At 38.0% G+C, this 25,539-nt stretch overlaps 1 protein-coding gene across 1 annotated transcript in view; it reads right to left on the reverse strand.

The window, feature by feature from the left end:
* Positions 1-19,012, reverse strand: part of LOC129268046 (liprin-alpha-1-like) — a 70,729-nt gene extending 51,717 nt beyond the window's left edge. Inside the window, exons 1-7 of the mRNA XM_064115322.1 lie at positions 19,007-19,012; positions 17,814-17,909; positions 15,857-16,078; positions 15,346-15,492; positions 13,895-14,029; positions 10,587-10,670; positions 9,277-9,408 (exon numbers count right to left, since the gene is read on the reverse strand). Of these exons, the coding sequence (XP_063971392.1) occupies positions 9,277-9,408; positions 10,587-10,670; positions 13,895-14,029; positions 15,346-15,492; positions 15,857-16,078; positions 17,814-17,909; positions 19,007-19,012 (822 nt within the window). The remainder of the gene's footprint in view (positions 1-9,276; positions 9,409-10,586; positions 10,671-13,894; positions 14,030-15,345; positions 15,493-15,856; positions 16,079-17,813; positions 17,910-19,006) is intronic.
* Positions 19,013-25,539: the final 6,527 nt, after the last annotated feature.

Below are 25,539 nucleotides of genomic sequence, written 5' to 3' on the forward strand. Positions count from 1 at the left end.
GGCATTAGCAATGTTCTGTCTCGCCCACTTGAGAAATTAATCAAAAAATATTGTGACTTGCGAGGGCACGCAACAGAATTGTATCAAATGTTCATTGTAAAATAACTGGGATGGAATAACATTTGTCAAAAGAGTCTTGCACATAAACTTTAATGTTGACCTCAAAATGACCTTTGACCTTACCATGTGACCTCTGTACACAATTACATGCAGGTCTCCTAAGTACAACTACAACCCAAGTTTGGGTGAAAATATGAAAATACTTACCATGATTTTCTTATTTACGAGATAACTGGATATACTCATTTGATTTGCTAGTTCATTACGATTAACTTGCACGCCGAATAAAAGTACACAATTTTTCCTGCGCGCGCGCAGCATCTCCCTACGCACGCACTATCCCAAGATCATCACGCAAAAAGGCGTCCATTTCCTCTCATGAGCCTGAACGCAAGACATGTTGCCACGCAAGGTGAGGGGTCGGTGGGAGGGTTCAAATGAGTATATCCAGTTATCTCGTAAATAAGAAAATCATGGTAAGTATTTTCATAATTTACATCAATAACTGGGATATACTCATTTGATTTGCTAGACCAACACGGATTCAACGTGAAGGGAGGCATGTCTAGACTAAGAAAGTGCGTACAAAAATAGGGAGATGAAGACACGAAAGGCCGCTGCCTTAAGGACAGAGGAGGTAAATAAGGCCTCATGTGAAGAAAGGTCCTTAAGAACAAGGAATTAGAAGAGCGCCAAAAAGGCGGTCCTCAAGATGTCGTATACGACGATTCCATAGAAAGAGCCCAAGGAGAATGATACTATAATATCATGGGCCCTCGGCCTAGTGTCAGAAGGAGAACATCATCACCAACTGACTTGATCGTTTCAACAATCAAAATAGGGAGATGAAGACACGAAGGCCGCTGCCTTAAAGGAGAATGAAACTCTTGGAGCAAGTTAGCTTTTGTGAAAGCAGAAAAATCAAAGAATAAGATCAACAAAACTTTGAGAAAAATAGGACTAGCAATAAAAGAGTTATGAGCATTTGAATGTCGAGATCACTAATGCTATGGAGATCCTCCCATTGGCAATGCGACCAAGATCTGTGATGTCACACACGTACAACTCTCCCATTTGGACACTGAAAATATACCCCAAAACATCTCTTTTTGCTCATTCTAATCATATGACAAACGATTCATCAATGATATAATGTTGTGAAACCTCTGTACTTGTCATCTCATAGAGAGAACACCTCACCTTGTGATAGACTCTATAAAAGTGAGAATATAAGTGAAATAAGTACTAAAGTAATGAGGGAGTTGTACGTGTGTGATATCACAGATCTTGGTCGCATTGCCGTTGGGAGGATCTACATGGCACTAGTGATCTCAATATTCGAATCCTCATAACTTTCTTATTATTCATTCAATCTTCCTCAAACTTTCAACAATATGTTTCTTTGATTTTTCTCTTTGATATGGATTCAGCTGGTTTCAAGGGTTTCATTCTCCTTTAAGGACAGAGGAGGCAAATAAGGCCTCATGCGAAGTAAATTCCTTAAGTACAAGGAAGTGAAGGAATTAGGAGAGCAACAAAAGGCGGTCCTCAAGATGTCTTCTACGATGATTTCATTTAAAAGAGCCCAAGAAGAAGCGATACTTTAGTATCATGGGCCCTCGGCCTAGTGTCAGAAGGAGAACATCATCACCAACTGACTTGATCGTTTCAACAATCCAGCGTGAAATGATGTCTCGAGAAGCTGCCCCAAACGACTCGCGCGACAAAACAACCAACTGCACAGAGTTGGGAATTGTCTGAAGAATGGCAAACAAAGACGAGGGTTAGAAGTAACACCTAATCTAAGCCAATCCCGGCAACGGTCCGGGAGCAATGCATAAGTATGCAAAGCTTTGTACTGTAAATGGTTATATATAAACAGATACAGGAGGGATCTCGACTGATAGACAGACAAAAGATACCCTGAAAACCGACCCAAGAGGGAGTTAGTCAAGCGTCAAGAACGACCGACAGGTGTCATGACGGACTAAGCCATACAAGCTCAACGTTTGAGAAAAACTTAAGAGGTTGTAAGATTCGGATTGAAGGTATTAATCATCCGTAACCGGAGGGATGATAATTGCCGATGATCAAAAAACGATCCGATTTTGTTGAAAATTTCGACAAGAATCGTGATCGGAAGACTGAAACTTGTACGGTTCAGTAAGTGATCCATCAATCAATCTGAGAAGGCGACAGCGGGGCTAATAAAAGCCACGGTCAAGTCACCAGCTTAATAATTTAAGCCAAGCCGCAACCATGCAAACGTAAGGAATGCGAGATATCTCAGAAGCCCCCGCGTGGGAGAAGGCGCCCAGAATTCGATATCTGTCTCAAATGCGTGAGGGCAGAACATCTGCAGAATTCTGATAGAGAGCTGTGGCAGGACGTTTCCAGCGGTCCGAAAAGGACATGGAACGACAGAGAGTAAGGTTGAAGTAAACCACTCGTAAGGCAGTCAATGTGTTGAGAAAAGCGACTGAGTGCCATTCTGTTAATAAGAAAATGCCACGGACCTGCTGTCTATGTAGAATAGAACAGTCTGGTCAAGGCAGCTCAAACGGGCGTGTCGGAGAAAAACGCGGCACGCATCACGACATAATAAGTGTGATAGACAGCGGATCCCTTTTGTCCCGTACTAAATAAAACACCCGCCCGAGGGTGCAGTGCCCGCGGCGGGAGAGGTGGGCGGTGGTTTGGCTGAAGCCACCATCGCCGAGAGGGTCCGTAAGACTAGGCTACGATGGATGTCCGCTGAGCGGAGTAATCCCTAGTCGCAGCAAGCGTACGCCAGAGATGAGCTGGCGAACAATGTCTCTGTCATGATCTTACGTGTAAGCGATGATCAAGAGATGTCGGTCAAGATGTTCTGAACCAACAGACAACGCCAGACATGATACCTCAACAGTTACGTTCCCGACGGAATCGAGTGAGGTAACAACGGCCCTGTCATATCAAGGTTAGGGACGGAAACTGGCTAAGAGTGTCTAAGTCCTCGCTTGACGAAACAAGCGGAGGAGAAAGGTGACTTGAGGAAAATAATCACCAATATTTCCCTCAGTCTGCGATGAGAACCAGTTGTTTACGAAAACAGCCACAAGGCCTGGTTTCTCTGGTGATCGCAAGGGCAAGCACCGCCGGCGCCGGTTGCAACAGCATGGAACAGTCCGATATCGGTAATATAAGGAGTTCCGAGAAACTGCGGGGGGCGGCAAAAATGACGCCCTAAGCAGCGGGGGATGAGAATCTATGCTTCTAAAAAGAAGAACTCCAGTGAAGTAAATCACTTTCATGGAGGGACTCATCCACAGTCGGCCCGAGAGAAAGCGGGTCGTGGTGATCGTGGTTAGACAGGCATAAGTATGCATACACACACGTATACATTTTATACATAAATGTATATCCACCACGATTACATCATCCTCGGTCACGCAGTGACCATGGTCACATACATAGCATGGAAGGAGGATGAAAGCAGCCTGCGAGGCGACTCAAGTGTGCCGATTGAAAAAGCTTCTAAAAAGAAGACAACTCGACACACGGGCACGGTAAATGCATCGACCGTAGCCCATTCCACACGAGGAAGCGGCGGAGACGCCCGCAAGCTTGACCCACATAGAGGGCAGTCTATCGGATAGACTGTTTGAGCTCGACCGATGGCCTGGTGGCGGACAGTTTGGTGTGAACTCGCCGACCCGGCACGGTGGGTGCGTCCAGGAAGTAGGCATAGAAATGCCGACAGAAAAAAACCTGGGGCTTGAAACAAGCCTGAACGCACGCACACAGCCGACAATCTAAAGAGATATATGGCTGTTTCTTTCCACCGAGATGATGCTTACCCGACCGGGAAAGACTCGGGGAACAAGTTGTGAATGTCAACAGGAGGGGTATCTGGCATATAAATAGCCGATTCCCTCCGGGCGTTCGGTGCGGGTGCTGCCGGCGGGGTCCGGGGGGACGACCGATGATGGCAGCTCGGGCAGGGCTCGCACGAGCCGCCCGAATACGAGACAAATAGGTTACAAAATAACCATAATGCACCGGGTGGTGAAGGCATAGCGATTATTAAGTATAGGAGAACTATTAATCGCCGTGACATTCAGATCCGATATTTATGCTCATAAGCTCGGCAGAGCTACGAGATAGTGAGACATACCGCTGAGCGGTGATGGTGCTAATATCGGAGTCGCCCTCACTACAGCGGCGATCGCTGGAGGACGGGTGTCTGTACTAGCCCTGACTCTAACCTTACAAGGAAGAGAAGGAGTTAAAAGTAAAGACAGGGCACCCTTACTTTCGTATAGAAAGTGAGGTTCAGGCCAAAAGCTGACGGTCCCGTCGCCTGGGCGGACGGTCCGCGGGCGTGATAGGTTGCCCTCTCAAAAACAGCCAAACCTTCTCATGAGAGAAGGAAGGCATGCGGTATGTTAGAAAATCTTGCCTCCAATCTACAGGCCCGCCTAGGGGGTAGAATGGAGAGAGTTACCGCTGAAAGAGCCGTTGCCGAAAGCGATGCCCGGTCAAACTGTGAGGCTTGACGTAGAGGGCGAATTCGGGAGTACCTGCATATTAATGGGGGATACCCATGCAGGTGAACTCGCCGACGGCTCCCCGGAGTGCGGGCTGGCGGGAGAAACTCAATCCGCTCAATGCCCGTCACCGGCAATAAGACCGACAGAAAACAGCCAAGCGGCTGCAGCGACCAACCAGCGACATACGAGGGCTTGCCGACTTGCTGGGTGAGACCCATACGTCAGCAGCACCTGTGCATATCATGAAAACACCCGTGCGGGTGAAAAGGGCCGGCAATTTCAAAGAAAAGGGCCGGTGGTTGGTGCGAGGCTGTTGATAAGCCCAGCCGTCGCGTAGCGGCGGTCTGTAATGACGGAGAACACGAGGGTAAGAACCCGTAATGCTCGGGACGTGTTGATGCAACCTGTAAGGATGCAACGTCCAGCCGTCGGTCATCGAGAGCTTGCCGACATGTTGGCTTGAAAGCCGTATGTTGGAAGCACCTGCATGGAAACGGGGTCACCGTGTAGGTGAACAGCGTTTCAATAAAAGCCCGGCGTGAGAGGGCAGGTGACTGCTTGAACCGCACGGTGCTTAGCACGGCGGCTAAAGCTGACATGAAGCGGGAGTCTGGTGACATAATGGGGGCGATGCCCGTATGTCGATAACACCTGTGTATTCGCGGGAATTTCCCTTGCAGGTGCGTGAGCCGGCGAATCATGAAATTGCCGGTGACTCTCCGAGGTATGAGATGGCGAATGTCTGCTTGGCCTGCCCGGTGCTTGACACGGCGGCTGAAGCTGACATGAAGCGTGGGGGAATTTACCCGCACTGCTCGTGGGCGTGTGAAGCAACATGAGAGTTGCGACGCGTGACCCACAATTATCGGGAGTCTGGTGACATAATGGGGGGCGATGCCCGTATGTCGATAACACCTGTGTATTAGCGGGAATTTCCCTTGCAGGTGCGTGCGCCGGCGAATCATGAAATTGCTGGTGACTCTCCGAGGTGTGAGATGGCGAATGTCTGCTTGACCTGCCTGGTGTTTGACACGGCGGTTTTAGCTGACAGAGAGCATGAGGATAAAAATCTGTGATGCTCGAGGGCGTTCTGTTGTAACATGAAGTTACGACGCCTGACCATCGGCACAAGAATTAGAAAGAAAGGGTCTGCCCGCGAAGCGGGGTTAGCAACCTAGAATTTCTTCTTCTTCCTCTTCTATGCGGCCCCCGCCGGGGGGCAGAATAGGGCACAAGAGACAGGGGGGACGTGATATCTCGCATGAGAAAAATCACCCAAATCTGATCAAGCCGTTTAGGCACATGAACGCTAAATCCATGGTTCCACCTTTAAGGGCACGTGGACGCGATTCCACAGTTCCACCCTGATCAGATAATCGTGAGATTGACGGAGTCGAGCTCACGTGTCTCTAGCGACTAGGGGCTGGTAGCCCTTTGCTAATGCTCCCTGAAGGAGACTGACAAAGCATCGAGCCTAGTCTGTGCCGGGAAAAGAGTCCCATGCTCTTAACCCGGACTTGTTGGACCCGATAGCCGGTGGGTAAAGCAGCCCTGGAGGAGTGAAGTTTTCTATACTAGTACCACACTCCCCAAAATAGGTTCAGGTCCCGTCGAGGGAGCCTTGGCTATCACCTTTCAGGCACGTGGCCGCTGCGCCACGGTTCCACCCTAAAACGCTCGGGTACGTGGGCGCGGTTCCACGGTTCCACCCTCTTGGGCACGTGGACGCAACTCCACGGTTCCACCCTCCTTTTTCCAAGGCACGTGGACACAACTCCACGGTTCCACCCTTTATAGAGCCCATCGCAAAGGGTCTCACTCTCTTGCCCTCATACTCACCGCCGCTGATCACGGGAACAATAATACCATGTCTGGTTCTCTCCCAGCGGCAGGTTTGGAGTCATCAGGAGATGAGTCAAAAGAGCTCATCTACCTGGTAAGTTCTTAGCTAAAAGAACAAAAGGAGGGTCGAAAACAGAGAGGGGGCGGAGGGGTGGGTGGACAAGAAAGGTGACAAAGCAAGATCCTTATCAAAAATATTAATAATAAAATTAATAACTTCGGAAGAACAGGATCGACTTCTTAAACATGAGATCAAACAAAGTTAAGAAGCTGAAGTGAGAAAAAAAAATTACACGTAAACATGACGTTAATTAATTAAAAACAGAAACGTCTAAGTCCAAGGACGAAGAGCAGGATCAGCTAAGAAAAAAAAACACAAGTTTTTATTTTTATTTTTATTTATTTTTTTTTTTTTTTGACAAGGGTCAAAAGAAATAAGTAAAGGAGCTGATCTGAAAGGAAGAAGTAAAAACTTACTTCCCTTAAACTGGAAAGCCGAAAACTCATTAGCGAAAACTTTTTTAAAGGACGCTAATAGAAAACAGGGGGGCTTCCCAAAAATTTTAAGAGAAAACATTTTTTAAGACAATAAGTCTAAAAAAATAAAAAAAATTCAATACAAAAATAATTATTAAAATTAATTAATAATTAAACAATTAACCAATTGGTTAATTAACAATTAATTAATTCATTAATTAATCAATCAATCAATTAATCAAACAAAAACAAAAGATTGATTGAGACAATCAACCAACTCACAAAGGAACAAGTTGAAAACAAGTTTGAGAACAAACAAGGACGACGCTCCTGTCTGTCCCATAGCCTAAGCTGTGGGGAGGAAATAAAATCAATTCAATTCAAGACGAGGCAAAGGTGCAAGTCAAGAATAATAAAGAATTAAAAAGATTTGGCGTCGTATCAATGCCTGCGGCACGCAGGAATAGTGCGCGGAGCTACGGGTAAGGGAAGCGGAAGCAACCCGTCTGTGAGAAAACGAAACTGACGTTCGGAACTCACAAGTTTATTTAAAGAAAAACGTGAATAATAACACGAATGCTCCATGCACTATGATATAAATGAAATCAATCTAAAGCCGAAAGGCAAAGGATTGAAATAGGCTGTAAATACATAGATAAATATGTAAACAACGGACACTTTTTATAGAAAAGTGGGAGTGTACTTAGCTAACGTCTGATCACGGCGGCAGGTGAAAGTAAAAGAGGAAATGGACGCCTTTTTGCGTGATGATCTTGGGATAGTGCGTGCGTAGGGAGATGCTGCGCGCGCGCAGGAAAAATTGTGTACTTTTATTCGGCGTGCAAGTTAATCGTAATGAACTAGCAAATCAAATGAGTATATCCCAGTTATTGATGTAAATATGAATAACGGTTGCAGAGTTATGTGTCATAAGAGAGTCTTGAATGTATAAACTTTAACGTTGACCTGAAAATGACCTTTGACCTTACCATGTGACCTCCAACTGCAGCATTACATGCAGGTCCCCTAAGTATATCTACCATCCAAGATTGGTTGAAAAGTAAAAAAAAGTTGTGGAGTTATGTGTCATAATGTTTGTGACGGACAGACAGACGTGGTGGGCGAGACAAAAATAGGGAACTTTGGTTTGAAGTGATAACAAGAGAAACGCCTCTGGTAGTCACGCCTGTATTACATGACTCAATATAGCAGCTGTGCTGATTTTGAAAACAGCTATTGAATAATTATTCACAAAAGAAAACTTTCATATGGTAATACAATACTATGTCCATTGACCCAAAATGACCTTTGACCATGATCATGTGACCTAAGATGTGTGCAAAACAATACTTGTACTTGATTACCCTTATGTCTATTTTTCATGAACTACATGTACATATGGATCTATAAACTTTGTAAGTTATGATGCCACTTCAACAAAAACCCTCAACAGGGCAGGGCCTGACCTTTACTTTTTTTAGGGAGCCAGCCGGGCTCCTCAACCACTTTTTTAGGGAGCCCGCAAGGGATTCAGGGAGCCCAAGTTTATCACATTTTCGGGGGGTCATAACAATGGTCAGTATTATAAAACACACTAACACATTTCCTTGTTTTTATAATCATCAATACCAGGTGTATTATTATTGAGTAAATGTGAGGATTAACTGAACTGAAGAATTAATCTTACAGCAATTGACTTTTGTGAAGCCCCTTTGCAACAGTAACAGTCTAACATTGGACTTCAGGTTTTATCAGAATGAGATGTAGCATTGGATAAGTCACTCTTCCTTCATTCAGTCTTCAATATTGCTCAACAGATTGAGCAAGCAATAATTAATATCATTTGCAGAGAGGAAAATAAAAATGACAAAAACTATTGAAAATGCATTTAACCACTAGGAATACACTTTTCTTTCAGAACCTTCCCAAAATATGATATTTTCATCCTTTGCTCAATCTGTTTCATTGCATATTCAATTTCCACTCAAATGGACATTCATCTCATCCATTATTTCAAAATTGACATTTTTGTTTACATTAAACTCAGCCACAGGCACTAGGAATGCCCAAGAGGCTCATACAATGACCCCCCCCCCCCCATGGGGACGTACCATTGTAACCAAGCAACACAGGCTTAATGTTGACAGTTACAGGTCACTCACTGTTTTTATGAATGAACTTTCTTGGCTGATACTAGAAAAACTTAAGGAGCAAGCTGGGGCTCCCGCTAAAGTCGAGCCCTGCAGGGCCAAAGTTCACTGACCTTAAATGACGTTTGATCTTAATCATGTGACCTGAAAGGCATACAGGATTTTCAGGAGTACATGTACATGGTTGCTCTTATATCCAAGTTTCATGAACTTACCTTATCATCTAAAGCCGACATTCTTTCCTTGAGATGTATCTTTAATCTTTCATTTGATTCAGTTAATAGTTTATCTACTGTCGCTGATAATCTCTTATTGTGTTCTTCATTCATTCTTTCCCTCTCTCTTGCCTGTAAAAATATGGTAAAGTAAATAAAATAAAATAATTATATTCAGTACTAGATTGTTTTTACTCCTTTTTTTTAATTTAAATCCTTCACATTTTTTTTCGTTCAATTCAATTCAATTAGTAATTACATGTAAATCTATTTTTAAAGGACAAGAATTTCACTTGAATAAAAAGAGAAAAGTCCAACAAAGCATAACACTAAAAATTTCATCAAAGTGGGATGTAAATTAAGAAAGTTATATTTTTTTATTTCGCTTAATTTCACAAAATAGTTATATGAACATCCTGGTCAGTATGCAAATGAGGGAACTCACTAGTTCTTTTGTATATTATTATATGAAATATTCTAATTTTCTTCTCATTGTCCTGTAAAACAAAGTTTTATTTCTCCCTGAACATGTTGAATTACCATTGCTTAACATTTAATGGCTCAGTCAAGTTTGTCCTCATTGTCAAATCTGTAAAAATTGAAATATTCAAACAATAAAAAACTAAATAAATAGTGAGTGAGGGTCATCGACTGTCTCATTTGCATGTAACTGAGTTGTGCATATCATTTTTTTTGTGAAAAATAAGCGAAACTTTAAAACTTTCTTATTTTACATCCGAGTTTGATAACATTTTCAGCGATATGCTAGTTTTCTATATTGATTCAAATCAACATTATACTCTGGGGTAGACTTGACCTTTAATAATCATTTAAACATCATCAAATTTTACATTCTTTTATATAGAAGTATCATTACAAGAAATGGAGGGCAACAATTGGGGTTTCTTGCGATTGCCTTCCTGTTTTGTTCTTCTCTCAATTTGGTTTATAATATTTCTCATTCATCCTCTTCTTTCCTCCACCTCCCCTTGTTCTCTTCCTACTTCAGTTCTTTTCTCCTCTCATTCCCTTTCCCCTTTGTCTTCTTTTCTCTCTTTCTTTTTACAATCAACTTCTTATGATATTCTTCCTAAAGAACCTCCTGCTAATTTCCATCTATTTCTAATATCATATTCATATTTCTCAATACTTGCTCTCTATTTTTTTCCTTAAAATTCACATTTTCCTCATTCTCCTTTTACCTTCTCTCCCTTCATGCTTCCTATTACCTACATGTAATTATCATTACTCTCTGTATTTTCTACAGATGAACCCTTCTATCCCCTCCCTTAATCTTCTCTAATACTCACCCTTTCTAGTTCATGTTTACATTCTTCTAATTCATTCCTGAGTTGCTTTAGTTTTTCTTCTGTGTTTCCTTGCCTCTCTTCAGCCTGCAAAATGGGAAACAGGGATGGGTCTTTCCATGAAGTTGCGGCATGAATTGTGTCATTTCAGCATAACTCAAGACTGATCATACTATATATTTATTGTTTGTAAGCTTTACATTTGTATTAAAGGCATACATTTTACTGGAAATTTGGGGCCAATTAGACTGATTTTCCATGAAGTTATTGAGCAAAACAGAGAATGCTGTTACAGGCACACAGTGTCCTTGTAGCATCGGGATATTTACATTTGGTCCTAAAAGTCAAATTATGGCAATTAGGTTGACCAACACTTCATACAATATGCACATTTACTTGTTAAGTCAGGTAGCTACTAAATACCTCAGATTTCCTTTGCATATAGTTCAACAACAAAAATGTCCAAATTGTCATTATGCTCCTCCATGTCCACCAAATGTGACATTTCCCAATGCTACATGGACACCGTGACAATTCAATAGAAAAATTATTTTGAAATTATGCATAGGAAATCTGAGGTATTTAGCTGACTTAACAAGTAAATGGAGGTATTGTTTCAAGTTTAAGTCCGTCTAATTACATTAATTTAACTTTTAGTAGCAAATGTACATATAACAGAACCTAGACAACATATTGCAATATTTCCACATTGAGGTGAGCATACGTTGGGCTCCCCAAAAAAATTGTTGTATTGGCGTAACACGCCTGACCCTAAAAATATCCCAAACCGTACTTTTCTTTTCTTCTATTGCTATTGATATAGGGTATCGTGCTGACTTCGCGATCAAATCTGCTGTGTTGAAAACCCGGAAGTGTTTCGGACAGAATAGCTATTTTCCCAACGTAACATATTTGTTTCGAGTGGCTTCGACGAGAGTATTCTTCGTGAGCACGATAGAGATGTATTAAGTATTCGTGAGCACGCCCAATACCACTTAATATTAAGATATCTACGCCCACATCCAGGTCGATTTGCCCTCAAGACAGGTCGCCCTAGGACAGGTCACCATCCTGTTCGTGAGGGTGACTTGACTTGTTTCCCTACTTGTGAGAGGAGATGCTCTCACATACATTTTAATAGAGCAACCTGTCATAGGGGGGTCTGTCTCAAGGGCGACTTGCCTGGAGCCGCTTCGCTGTATCGCTGTACTAGAATCTGCTGCTCTCTCTAGTGAGTGGAGCCGATCGCTAGTTGCAGCCTAGCACCAAGCGCATGGCCTGGATATCGCTAGACACTTTGCTGGCGAGCTGTTTACTTCAACATGGCGTCTTACACTGTGATGGTCACAGGCAAACTTGGACCTGAAATCCTGTTTAGTAAAACCCCCATTCCACAGAGAGCAAGACCTCTGAAAGACTGCTGTAAGACCACGAAACTTGCTTGATCTTTCAAGGGTCTTTCAACGAACTTTCAAAGATCTCCAAGGTCTTTCACGATTCTTGATAAATCTTTCAGTGGTCTTTGTGGTCCTCGCGATTCCCAAAACTTTTTGAAAACGGTTCAAAACAGTCTTTCAGCGGTCTTTCAAAAAAATTGTCTTTTGATGGTCTTTAAGCACTTTCTATGAACTTTCAAAGTTCTTATTAGTCTATCCATGGTCTTTTGACTGTCTCAAGATTTTTGCAGAGATCACTGTAAGACTCATGAGAGATCATTGAAAGATTCATCAAAGACAAGGAAAAGTCCACTGAAAGATTTCTGAATGTTCACTTGTTGCATAAAAGATTTCTGAAAGACCATTTAAATATATCTCTAGGACTAGTCTAAGTCCAGTAAGACAAGAAGTATCAAACAGTATTTCAGAGTTCTTTGAGGGGTCTTTCTGAGCAATTCCACAGAGATGACAAATTTCAGTGATCTTAGAGACTGCTGTAAGACCTTGCCAATTTTTGGTCTTTCAAAGGTCTCCCCTTTGTGGTATGGGGGCCTAAGCAAAATGAACCAGTCTTCAGTTAGTTTATGTTTGTATGAATGCATGTATGTATGAGTGTCTGTTGGTACATGTGCAGATTGGGAGAAGAAAAAAGAAAGGGAAAAAAAAAACGCCCTACCTACCCTTTTTTTCAGTGACCCATTACTCCAATACAACAATTTTTTTTAAAGGGGGGGGGGGGCCGCAGGGTGTGCTTATGCTTCCACTGCGGAGACAGAATCAGCATTTTCAAACGTTGTTTCAGATCACTGATTGCAAACGTGGTTCTGGGAGTGCTGTTTATCCTTCATTTTTCAAAGGCAATATCGTGATTTGCTGCTGGCTTCGCATCGTAATTTTCATTGAGCAGGACTAGGTCAAATTGGGCGCGCCATTTTTCAAAAGTTTTTTTATTCCAAGTGTTGTTACGGTCGACTATCATTTAAACTTCGAACAATTTCCGATCTTTTAGTTATTGCATGGAGCTACTTGATATAGAATTTCCACCATGGTGAGGGTAATAACAAGACAAAATAAAGAAAAATTTATAATATATGTAAGAAAAAAAAAAGAGACATCTATTTGTTCATGCTATTTTGGCTTATGGCTCAGCGATGTCTCCTCACCATAACTCGTGTCCCAGGTTTTTTGTAAATCCGTCAACATTCATCGTGATGACAAATTAGATGAGTACTAATAGTGATAGTACTTAATAATTACACATGCAAATGTACATTGGTCATGATTAGAACCAAGGATATGAGAGGTAATTCCGTGGAGGTAAGTCCCTGTTTGAACCATGCGACTGTATTCGCCCGCAGATTTTCATCTCATCGGAATGACCAAATGAAGTCATTTAAAACGTTTACGATCGTGGTTCTGTTTATACTTTCCCAGAAACCCTGATTCTGGTCAAACAACGTTTTGAAACGTGCCTTTTTGCAAGTTTACGATTAGCCTTCTGAAACGTCGTTTAAATGAAAGTAAGCATGGACGCAACTGTGTTTTGGACTAATCACATATGAAAACGCTGATTCTGGCCTGAAAAGTGGAAGCATAAACACACTCTAAGATTGTTCATACAAACACATGGGTGTCATTGTTTATTTTGTTTTTTTAATGCAGATAAATGATATGCATCACCTGAATGATCATTTTATTGATATACTGGTTTGTACAGGGAGTTCAGTAAATGAATATAAACAGGGTGTCAATGCACACCCCTAGGCTATTAACAATTGCTGATGCGTCTTCCATAGGAATATTCTTCTTCTTTTCTTCTGAGGGGATGTTGCAAGAAAGAGAAGGAAGCTATTCTATTGGCTAATTCAAACTCACCTGAGAGAGTGCAGCCATTCTATCAGCTAATTCAGCTTCTACACTTGGTAATGCTTCAGCTTTGCTTAATGATTGTGATAACCTTTGTTCTGAGGCATCTAGTCTCTCCTGCATTCCTCGCTGTTTATCTTCATACTAAAAATAATAGTGAAAATAAAACAATAGTAAAGCATTTCATCTCATCAGGTATGTTCACTGTCTGGGGCCAATCAGGTGCAAAGCTTTTAGAAGCTCATAACAAATAGGGAAAAATCAATGGTTATTTGTATGAAATGCTCCCAAGTTCTAGCTCTACGATTCAAAAGATCAGGATTTTGAACTCAATTCCTTTTCGCATTTAAAGGGGAAGTTCACCCTGAGGAAAGGTTTGTTGCAAAAATAGCACCAAAAAAAATAATAAAAATATTGGTGAAGGTTTGAGGGGAATTAATTAAATGTTGAGAAAGTTATTAGAATTTGTTTTGGATTTGTGACGTTATAAACGAACAGCTGCCCCATATGTTATGTAATATAAAATGCATAAATTTCAATTTTTTAATGGTTCGTGATGACTTGTTTTTGTTTTTGTTTTAGGAACGGGTGTTAAATGATTTGTCTATTGATATAGTGAAGTTACAGTAAAAAGCATTTTCAATTTTCTGAGAAATGACATTTCATTGATTTTTTACCATTCGATATGTAGAAAAGTAGCTCGCATATAACGTTAAAAATCGAATAATTAAAATTCCGATAACTTTTTTTATTTTTTTGATGGATTTTTATCATCAATATTTTTTACTATTTTTTCTGCTATTTTACAATAAACTTTTTGTCAGGGAGAACCTCCCCTTTAAACAAGCTATTACGGATTTGGCTTTAAAAGGAATTATTTATAATATAAAAAAATATTATGTAAATATAAAGATTTGATATAACATTTTCTCAATCTCTCTCTCTCTCTGTTTGGTTTAGGTTAAGCATTATATTTGCCAATGTGCTGTTATCATACAGTGTATATCATATTTTCCATATGGGTTGGCCTCTGAAAAAGTTTTAAAAAACTTGACAATAGTTTGATTTATTTTTTCATATCTCACAAAATATTAAATACGATGTAACATCCATAAAAATAAAGCATTAATGATACAAATCCATCACAATAATTCAATTCTGAACCTGCTGAGAAAAAAATGGATTAACCCCCCCCCCCCCCCCCACATACACACACAGACAAATTTCACCTTATGTATTCTATGATTTTTAATCTTTTTTTTTTTATTGTTTTTTTTTCAATGGAAATTATCACAGACCATTCAACAACTAAATTAAACCCTAAATTAATTAAGCTGACCAATTAGAATGAAAAATAATCACTTTTATGAATGTCATATCCCACAGACTTTGAACACAAAATATAGAAATGAGCAAGCAGTCTAGTGCAACTGGAACATAAGAACCATTGAAATACAAACCTGTTTAACGTCAGCCTCTCGACTGGCTAACTCAGCCTCTAATTTATCATTAAGATCATGTAGAGATGTGGTTTCTCGCTGGGCATTTAGATATCTCTTTTCTAACGTAGCTATACGTTCCTCCATATCCTCCTTCTGGGCCATGGCCTACATGAAACAAGACATTAATGATACGGAATTATCAATATCACTTCATCATCAACTAACATACTGTATTATAAACAGTCATCTATTAAACATCATATTAAAACAAGTCATTACTATTATCAATAACCATCAAGAAGACAATCATCAGGGCCATTATTATTACCACCATCACTATATAGTCATCATCAACAACATCACCATTTTCATTGTGAACATAATCATCTTCACCACCACCACCACCATCATGACCACTGACACCATCATAAACACTTCAACTTCAACTTTTTAACTCCATCAGCTTATGAACATACGCACTATATCATAACCTTCACCTCCCCCTCCCCCCATATAGTATCTTTCTTACCTCTTTAGCATCCCTTTGATATTTAGCAGCACTCTCCTGTGCTTTGAGCATCTCTTTCTGAGCCATAGCAAGACTCTCCTCTAGCTCTGCAACCCTGATGTTAGCATCCGTTACCCTAATTTTAGCCTGACCCAACTCATGATTCTGTTTCTCAAGAGTGTCGCGAAGCTCAATAACCCTACTAACGTCGTCATCTGGATCAATGGACCCATTTGATAACCTCTGTAAGTACAAATCAAAATAATCATCTTAATAGTATTAATTGCACTTTATACACATATAATGTACATAATGTTATATCAACAATAATACAATATTTAACCAAACCAAAATCCTCCTGTGCAGGTTGATAGGAAAGACTCTGATAAAGACAAAAAAACATAAGCCTTGTACTTTAGGTAGAATTACAAGCTAATAGAAAAAAAAATTAACAGGACAATACAGGGTATCAATAGACTTCAATAGATTGTCATCTAAAAACTGGACAAAATTGAATGTAACCCCTTTTTCAAGAAAAAGTAAAATGAAATTGCAAGAGTTGGCATGGTAGCATAGAGGTAGAGCGCACGCCTTATGAACGGGAGGTCGTGGGTTCAATCCCTGGCCAAGTCATACCAAAGACTTATAAAAATGGGACCTTCTGCCTTCTTGCTAGGCGCTCAACATTTAGATTGGAGAAGGGTAATATGTTGTTATGCAGGGCCTGCTGGTAGAGCAGTTTCCTAATTGAAGTGTAAATAAAACGTTATTATCATCCATTATTATCATCATTATTATTACGGAAGATGTTAATCATCGTGGTAGGTTGAAATCGGAGTCAGAGATAATCTGTTGTCTCACGATGTGGCAAACTGAAATTGCTACATTTCGACTGCACCTGCTAGTCTTCGTCAGGCAATGAAGTGGACACTCGCTGCGCGCGGACGTCGGGGAAATCCCGTCGGCTGCAGGCGGCATGGGAATTCATCATCATTATTGTACAATGCCTACTTAGTTTGTTGTACGCAAGCTAATGGGAGACTGGATGTCAAACATTTGTAGTGTAATTGCACACACAACGCACCATCCAAAATGTACCGTTGCATGGCTTTAGGAGGTGACGTCACAATACCATTTAATTCATTGCGCTCAGTAAAAAATGAAGGTGCAATACGCGTATAGCCTGCCTGCTGGCTAAATGCGCAATGCTGCCCAAGGTCATGTGCGCTTGTGGGATTTTGCTTTTCGCTTTTAAAATCTGTTCTCCCTTTTCAATAGATTACTGTAGGAAAAACTCTATTTTTTTCATATTTTCGCTGGATTCCAAGGTGTTGTACAACACAATTAGCGAATAGCAAATATTCATATTCGTGCAATGGTGCGAGATTTTGCATTCAGTGAAAGAAAAAGACGCTCTATTCAACTTGTTAGCGGCTAATGCCTCGTTGAATAGAGCATCTTTCTTTCACCTCATGCGAGATCTTGCACCATCGCACTGATGCCTATTCACTATTTGTATATTATTACATCTGTTGTCACATCACAACTTGCTATGCATTTTTTTACAACATCTTCGTAAAATGTTTGAGTAAAAGGGTTATACAATGCATGGAACTGCTAAAATCATTTCACCGCACAGTCACACTATGAGAGAGAAAAAAGTGCAATTGTGCACCATTCCAATAGGGGCTTCTTTTTTTTGGTGCAACTTCGCATTGTAAAAATTTGTACACCTTTATAGGATGTAGGTAGCTTAATTTTACACCCATTAAGAGTGTAATGTACCCTTTAGTTTAGGGGAAAATTTGTACTTTTTTAACAAGTGGAAACAAGTCCAAAAAGGCACACGTTTGCAAATTTCTTAAACTTAAGGTGCAACATTCGTCTATAAGTGGGCTTTAGCAAAACTGAAAATCATATATAAAAACATAAATATGTTCCCTGTGGTGTTTGTTTCTCACACACTTTATGTTCTTACCTTTGTGTTGCTAATACTGTGAATGGTATCTCCATTATTGAGGTCTTTGTGGTTTCCATTACCTACTCTTGAGAGCTGGTCTTTTAAATTATTATTCTGCACAAGAGAAAATGAAACAATAAACTTTTTTTTTACAAATTTGACACAGATTCTCCTCAAATTTTTATGTTTCTATAATCCATGCAAATGTATTGAATCGAATCAAATTTAGTGAAACCTCATTGGCATCTGCAAATATTATAACACAATATTAAAAACACATATAATTTAAGGAACAACAAATACCCCCCCCCCCCCAGGCCAAAGTTAATGTTGTATAAATAAAAAATGTTATTTCACTGGGTCCTAAGCAATACAAGCTTTGCTTTTAATTTAGGTTCCCCCACTTTTGTTATCTTTTTTGACAAATTATTGTTAATTTTTCGATTTTGTGTAACTATTTCTTGATTGATATGTATTATTGTCATATATGATTTGTTATTGTAAACGAAAGTGGAAAAATAAATTCAAATCAAATCAAATCAAAGTTCATTGACCTTAAATGATCTTTGACCTTGGTCATGTGACCTGAAATGCACACAGGATGTTCAGTGGTACTTGATTACTCTTTTGTCCAAAAAAAAATTTCCAAGTTTTATGAATCAGTTTCCTAAACTTTTAAAGTTATGATGGTAATAAGGTCCTTATAAGGTCCTTAATGCTACAGTAACATTTCCCCTTTTTTGATTCATTTTTATTCAAACCACCTATATGTAGCTGGTAAAAAATGTTAAAACGGCTGTTTTTGAAACGCCATACGGCCGCTGTAGGGAATATGTGACTGCGCAACTGCATAGACTTCCTTTGGAACCTTTGATCTTCTTCTCTCTCTTTCTCTCCCTCGTATTCTTTTTTATCAATCATCCCTTTCTATTTCTCATCAAACAAACTCCTTTCTATTTTGCCCGTTGTTCTCTTACTGAAAGAACATTTTAAAAAGCACATAAAGTTGAACTTTATATCTCATTCCAGATGAAGTGCACACTAGATCCTTTGAACTTAGAATGATCCCCACAATGTGGTTTATAAGTGAATCTAATTGCTTCCAAATCTCTCTTTCAATTACAAGTCATCAATTACAGGTTTCCATCAAATTAAACTCATGCTACTTGTGCAGTTCATAAACAGTCACATTCATTGCCCAATAAATCTACCTTCATCAATCACCTCCTATGAATAGCATGTCACTGAATCTATTCCGATGATATTCAGTTTACATAAGGTTACAACGGGGCTTAGAAGGTGGCTTCTTTCCTTTTTTTCTAAAAAGTTGTGAGTAGTTTTTGGTGGTGAATTTGTTGGTTGTTGTGACCACCCATCCTTTCTAATTACTCAAAAATATGAAAAAATTTGTATTTAACATAGGGGTGCACAGCCTATCTAAAGAAGAGCTCTGAATGGTTCAAATTCAGATTTTTTTCCTCTAATTCCGTAATGGTGATGATGATGGTGGTGGTGGTGGATGATAATGATGATATTGATGATGATCTTAATAATGATGGTGATAACAATGACAATAATGAAGGAGATCCTGGAGAATATGGTGGTGCTGATAATGGTGAAATCCTAAATATCAAGTTAATTTACATCAAGGCCTTTGCAAAACTACTTTTGAAATGTCTTCGGTAGGTGTGGTTGTTTATCTTTGCCCAATAATGAATAAATTGTGAGAAATGTACATTACAGAAAGTATCATTTATCGCCTTTATCGTTGACACAATGTGAAAATTAGCAATTTTACTCAAACCAAATGCTGGGAACTTTACAATAGTTGGCAATGGTCTCTCAAGTGTAATATTCTGTCAATAGTCATACTGCCATCTAACATCCTAAGAATACAGTACATGTATATTAAAAAAAAACAATCCCCATGCATGCTTTTTAAAATTGTAAATATTTCATTGATATTACATGAAAAGGGCATTATCAATTTAATATCAATTATCAGTACCGACCAATTTATGGACGAAAGTCATAACTGAAATTTAACTGCACAGGACCAAAAACTTTTAAAGTATGTTAGGATCTGAAAATGTGATGCTACGTGAGTGGTTTACCGACTGGACCCAAAATTAATAAATCACCAATCGAAAGGTACACTAAAATCACATCAAACTTGAACTAGAATATTTCACAACCATTTCCTTTCTTTCAATAATACATTTACAGATGCAATGATATCCACTGCTCCATAACTAAAGGTACATCTTACTTTTAATAGAGTTTGACCTGTTTCCTTTGAAAGGAAGCAATAGCATGTGAAAACATTGCCAGGGTTCTTGACAAAACCTCTTTAGCTTTATGATATTAATCTTGATATTCCTTGACCTCTGAAGTGAGATTTAAACTGATTGCTTTCAAACACTCAATTGCAATATACTACAGCTGTTCACACTATCAATGCAAATGTTGAAACAAATGGTGCAAAACATCGCACTAAAATCAATCTCCCCCCCTCCCCCATTGACTATCCATGATTATTTTTTTACCTATTTTTTTTTTCTCTTTGAAATATTCTGTACGACCACACATTATTTAAAATAAAAAAGTCTAGATCTTTGCAACATTGTTTGAATGTAAAGTATATTAAACTCAACATATAATCATACTTCAAAATTAATCCATCATTTGAGTTCAAATTATTCTAGGTAATATTTAACTATTTGTGAACTACAAATTTTGAGTACTATTTTTAGTTTTTTTTATTTAACTTATTCTATGCAATGTTTTAATATTTGTGAACTACAACGTTTTTGTATTAGTATTAGGTTTTTTTTTCAATTTAACTTATTGTATGTACTGTTTTACTATTTGTGAAATATAAATTTCCTACACTTGATAGAACCAGTGAATGTGGATCATAATATCTTATCCCTCTGCACTGCAAAAAAGCCAGTGATGATATATGTAATAGTGTGAATGCACCAAATAAAATTCAACTTGGCTACGTTGTTATCCTACTATGATTGAAAATTAAGTGACTGCCCAGGGCACTTAATCTACTTTGGACTAAGAAAGGATTTAAGATCTTAAGAATATATCTAACACAAGATATGAGAACAAATATTGGGGAATGAAAAACAATATGATGTAAGCTAATACACAAGAGAGTTCCTAAATAGTTTCATATGGGAAGAATATCAGAAAGTATAGTGAGAGAATGAGGAAACTTTCTAGTTTATGTTATATTCTAATTCAAACATATTATTGTATAAAAAAATATACACCCTGGTGTATTCAATGATTTTTTTTGGATAGTAACGGTTTGTAGCAATTCACAAGCATAAGAAGAAAAAAATAAATTCATGCTTTTATTTTAGTACACTACAGTCCCATCCTGATACTGACCAGGCTTTGATTAATAGAGGGATTAGAGTCTTTATAAGATTTTTCAAAGCATATTCAGAATTGAAATCTAGAAGTTTATAATGAATATTATCATGAATAATTAAAAACCCAATCCATTAAAGTATTAATAAATACTCTACACAAAGTATCATTAAATCTTCCTTGCTAAATTATATGTTCATCACAGGGTTGTTGATTATTTTGATTTTTTTTTTTAAATAAAAAAAATCGGATTTTTTTTATTTAAATCGGATTTTTATGATTTAAATCAGAATTTTTTTATTTCCAACGAAAAATAATGGTCACACTTAACAAGTTTTAAACTATATTTAAACTGTTTTACACCAATAATAGTGGTCAAGTAGTCTTTTGAACATTGTGTATTGTACTATTTGACACAATAATCTACTTATATACAGGTTATTTATTTTTTTTTTATTTTTTTTTTTGCATTATAGAGAGGGACATTTTGTGGAAGCCCAAGTAATGTTATGTATTATGTATACATTTAAACTCTTGAAATTTTTATATCAGTCAGTTCAAAACATCCGAAGTGTTACTCCAATGCATGAAGTACTCAAAGAACTTGAGAATTTCCAACAAAATTGACATTATTAAAGGCCTGTTAGGGTTCCTATACTGCCCTTGGGAATTCTAGCTGGGAATATTTCCTAGAATTATCACATGGGGGATTTTAGCTAGGAATATTTCCTAGAACTATCACATGGGGGACTTCCCAACTAACAGCTGGTAATAGCTAATAAACAAAGGGTTTTGCAACTTAAGTAATTGAAAGAATGGGTATTAATAGTAACAAGAAGGAGGTACATACAAGTAGTTCAGCTGTTTTGTAAAAGTATCCAAGTTGTGGACTTTGAGCACCTTTGTAGATTTTATATATTATTTTATTGAAGATTTAACAGTTTGGTGTACATACAGAGAGTTATTTATCATTACTTCGTTAGAAACTTGTTGTTTTCATCAGTTTTGCTTGTTTTACAATTTGAAAATAAAATAGTGGTGTTAAATCAGACTCCATGAGGGTGTATCATTCTTTTAAAGTATCTCTAAAGCATGTGGAACAGAAATGAAAATGATTACATTGAAAGTATCTGTTAAGAAGAAGAGAAAATAGAGAAAACTAATTTTTTTCATAAAGTTGATTTAAATCAGTGATTTTTTTGAAAAAAATAAAGTGATTTAAATCGCGATTTAAATCATGATTTAAATCAAACAACCCTGGTTCATCATCAAATAAACTTGTAATATCTCAAAATATGGCACATTAAAGGACTAGTCCACCCCAACAAAAAGTTGATTTGAATAAAAAGAGAAAAATCCAACGAGCATAACACTGAAAATTTCATCAAAATCGGATGTAAAATAAGAAAGTTATGACATTTTAAAGTTTCGCTTAATTTCACATAATAGTTATATGCACATCCTGGTCAGTATGCAAATGAGGGAACTGATGACATCACTCACTCACTTTTTCTTTTGTATTTTATTATTTGAAATATGAAATATTCTAATTTTCTCCTCATTGTCCTGTGAAACAAAGTTTTATTTCTCACTGAACATGTCATTACCATTGCTTAACATTATATGGTTCAGTCAAGTTGATCCTTATTGTCAAATCTGTAAAAATTGAACCATTGTATAATTCAAACAATAAAAAACAAAAGAAATAGTGAGTGAGGGACATCAACGATTCTCTCATATGCATGTGGGTAAATTGTGCATATAACTATTTTGTGAAAAATACGCGAAATTTCAAAATGTCATAACTTTCTTATTTTACATCCGATTTTGATGAAATTTTCAGCATTATGCTTGTCTGATTTTTCTCTGTTGATTCAAAACAATTTTTTTCTGAGGTGGACTTGACCTTTAATTAATAAATGAAAATATATTTTTATAAATGCAGATTACAATTCAGTTCAGATATAAATGATGCAATAAATTCCACATTTGATACCAACACCTATCAGTAGTAGATATGAACAAACTTTATGAAACCATGGGTGGTCCACACAAGTAATAATATTGACATTACTATAGTGGTAGTGGTAGTGGCAGTGGCAGTGGCGGCGACGGTGGTGGTGGTGGTGGTAGTGATGATGATGATGATGATGGTGATGATGGTGATGATGAAGATGATGATCATGGCAATGATTGTAATGGTGATAACATAAAACTAGTAACAATAACCATTAAATAAACTACAAGAATTCAAAAAGTCCCAATTTCAGCAGATTTGGTAATCATTTTCAACTCCAAATCAATTTGAAACCGAATCCTGAAAGATTTAAAAATTTGAATGTAGAAAACTTCACCTAAAATGTTTCCTTATAAAACAGGCATGTTGCAATCATGAAATGGGCTTCGTAGTTACATTATAGAAACAAACAGGGGTTCTGATGAAGATATTGATTACACCCAAAGGAATCAATGGAAAAAAAGAGTAGAATGAAAGGGGTAGAGGGAAAAGGGGGATGGATGAGGACAGGGTGAAGGGAACAGAATGAAGGGAACAGAATGAGGGGAAAATTGAGAAATTAACAAAAAGTAAAAATGAAGAGGGAAAAACTGAAGGGATGAGGTGACACAATGATGAAAAGAAGGAAGAGGATAACTGAAGGGGGGATAGAAAGAAAAGAAAGTGTTTTTGGAGGAGGAGAAAGAAAAGGGTTATGAGAGATTAATAATGAATATTGAGGAATGGGAGTAAAAGGGGAAGGAAAGGAGAAGAGATAGAGATGGGAAGAAGGAATGATGGGGAGAGAAGGATGAAAAGGAAAGGCAAGAGACCTCCCCCCCCAAAAAAAAAAATATATATATATAATTGCAACCAGACAAGATATTAAATGGGGCAAAACATGAGAATGTCAAAATAATAGACAGAAAATGAGATTAAATACATCACAATCTTTGAAAAAGGAGGAGTGGGCAGAATAAGAGAAAGACAGAGAGGGGGAGAGCAAATGAAAAACCACACGTACCCAAGCCCAACCAAAGGTTACAGGAGAAATAAAGATACACCATCCCAATATCACTTACAATGCACACATCAATAGTGTATAGATCCAAGACAAATGTTTAAGGGTCTAACTTTACTCCACTGGGCCCTATGGTGTTGATCAAAAACAACATCTTGCCTTCTCGTTATTGATCCAATAGAATTGCTTAAAACCAGGTGGCTGCTTCAAGTCAGCAAGGTTTGTATACCCCCCCTATACTCTCACTGCCTCTTAACCATTATCAAATTAGAAGAGTCAATGCTGAAATAGAATAAAGAAAGCAACATTCTATACTCATAGCAGTTCCCCCCCCCCCCTCCCTCAAGCCCCCTCACCAACAGACTGCCTATCCTCATTTTAGGCCTTTAATAAGTGTTTGTTTGGATAACAGAGGATAAAAAATAAGCCTGTCAGTTATTTTTTTAATTTTTTTTATTTGATATGAAAGCTCTTATTTTTTCAATTATGTGCAGTGGTGGTTACTTGCATGTATTATACAGTGTGCATGAATGATACATGTACATTTGACATCAATGGTCAGTAAGAACAGCAAGGTCATTTTAAAGTATTTTTTTTTTTTTTAATATACAAAATTATGAAAATCAGCGTTCGCTTGCACATCTTTTTTCCTCAAAAATGAATTTGAAGTTGGCTTAGGATCATATGGCAAACAAACTTGTTTTATTTGCCGAACTTTAAGTCAAATCTACATTCAATAATGAAGGAATTAACATAAATTCTTTTTTCACAGGGCAGTGACTTTTCATGAGATTACAAAACCAGACAGAATTCAGAGAAATTGCCATTTGATAGTAAACATGAATTTAGCAAGGGAATCGGGTAAAATCCAAGGGAAAATTTTCGAACTCATTGATATGTTATAATGTTTGGCAAAAATATCACAACAGGATTTTTTTTGTTTTTTGTTTTTTGTTCTTATTGCCTGTACGAAAGTCAATTTGAAACGTAATCATACTGTTTTAGAAAATCTAATGTGCTTTGTTAATGTTATAGTAATCAATATCTTCTACAGTTTTATTGTATTGGTAATATAAATTGTATCAAATTTACAATTTGTTTCAACACATTAAATGCATTGATAATGTATATTTATGGTTGGTTTATAGGGTTCTGTGCATGTGTTGGAGAAGGTTTGCCTGTCATTGCCATTAAACTCATCAAATACTAAATTTGAAAATAAATGCAACTCAATAAAATAACATCACCTATTACATTTCAGTTCTGTATAAAATAACATGACATCATATATGTGCTAATTCTTATTAAAGGCATACTTGTTGATTGTGTCTGTGATACAG

The sequence above is a fragment of the Lytechinus pictus genome, unplaced genomic scaffold (assembly GCF_037042905.1).
Source record: "Lytechinus pictus isolate F3 Inbred unplaced genomic scaffold, Lp3.0 scaffold_27, whole genome shotgun sequence".
Lineage (NCBI taxonomy): Eukaryota > Metazoa > Echinodermata > Echinoidea > Temnopleuroida > Toxopneustidae > Lytechinus > Lytechinus pictus.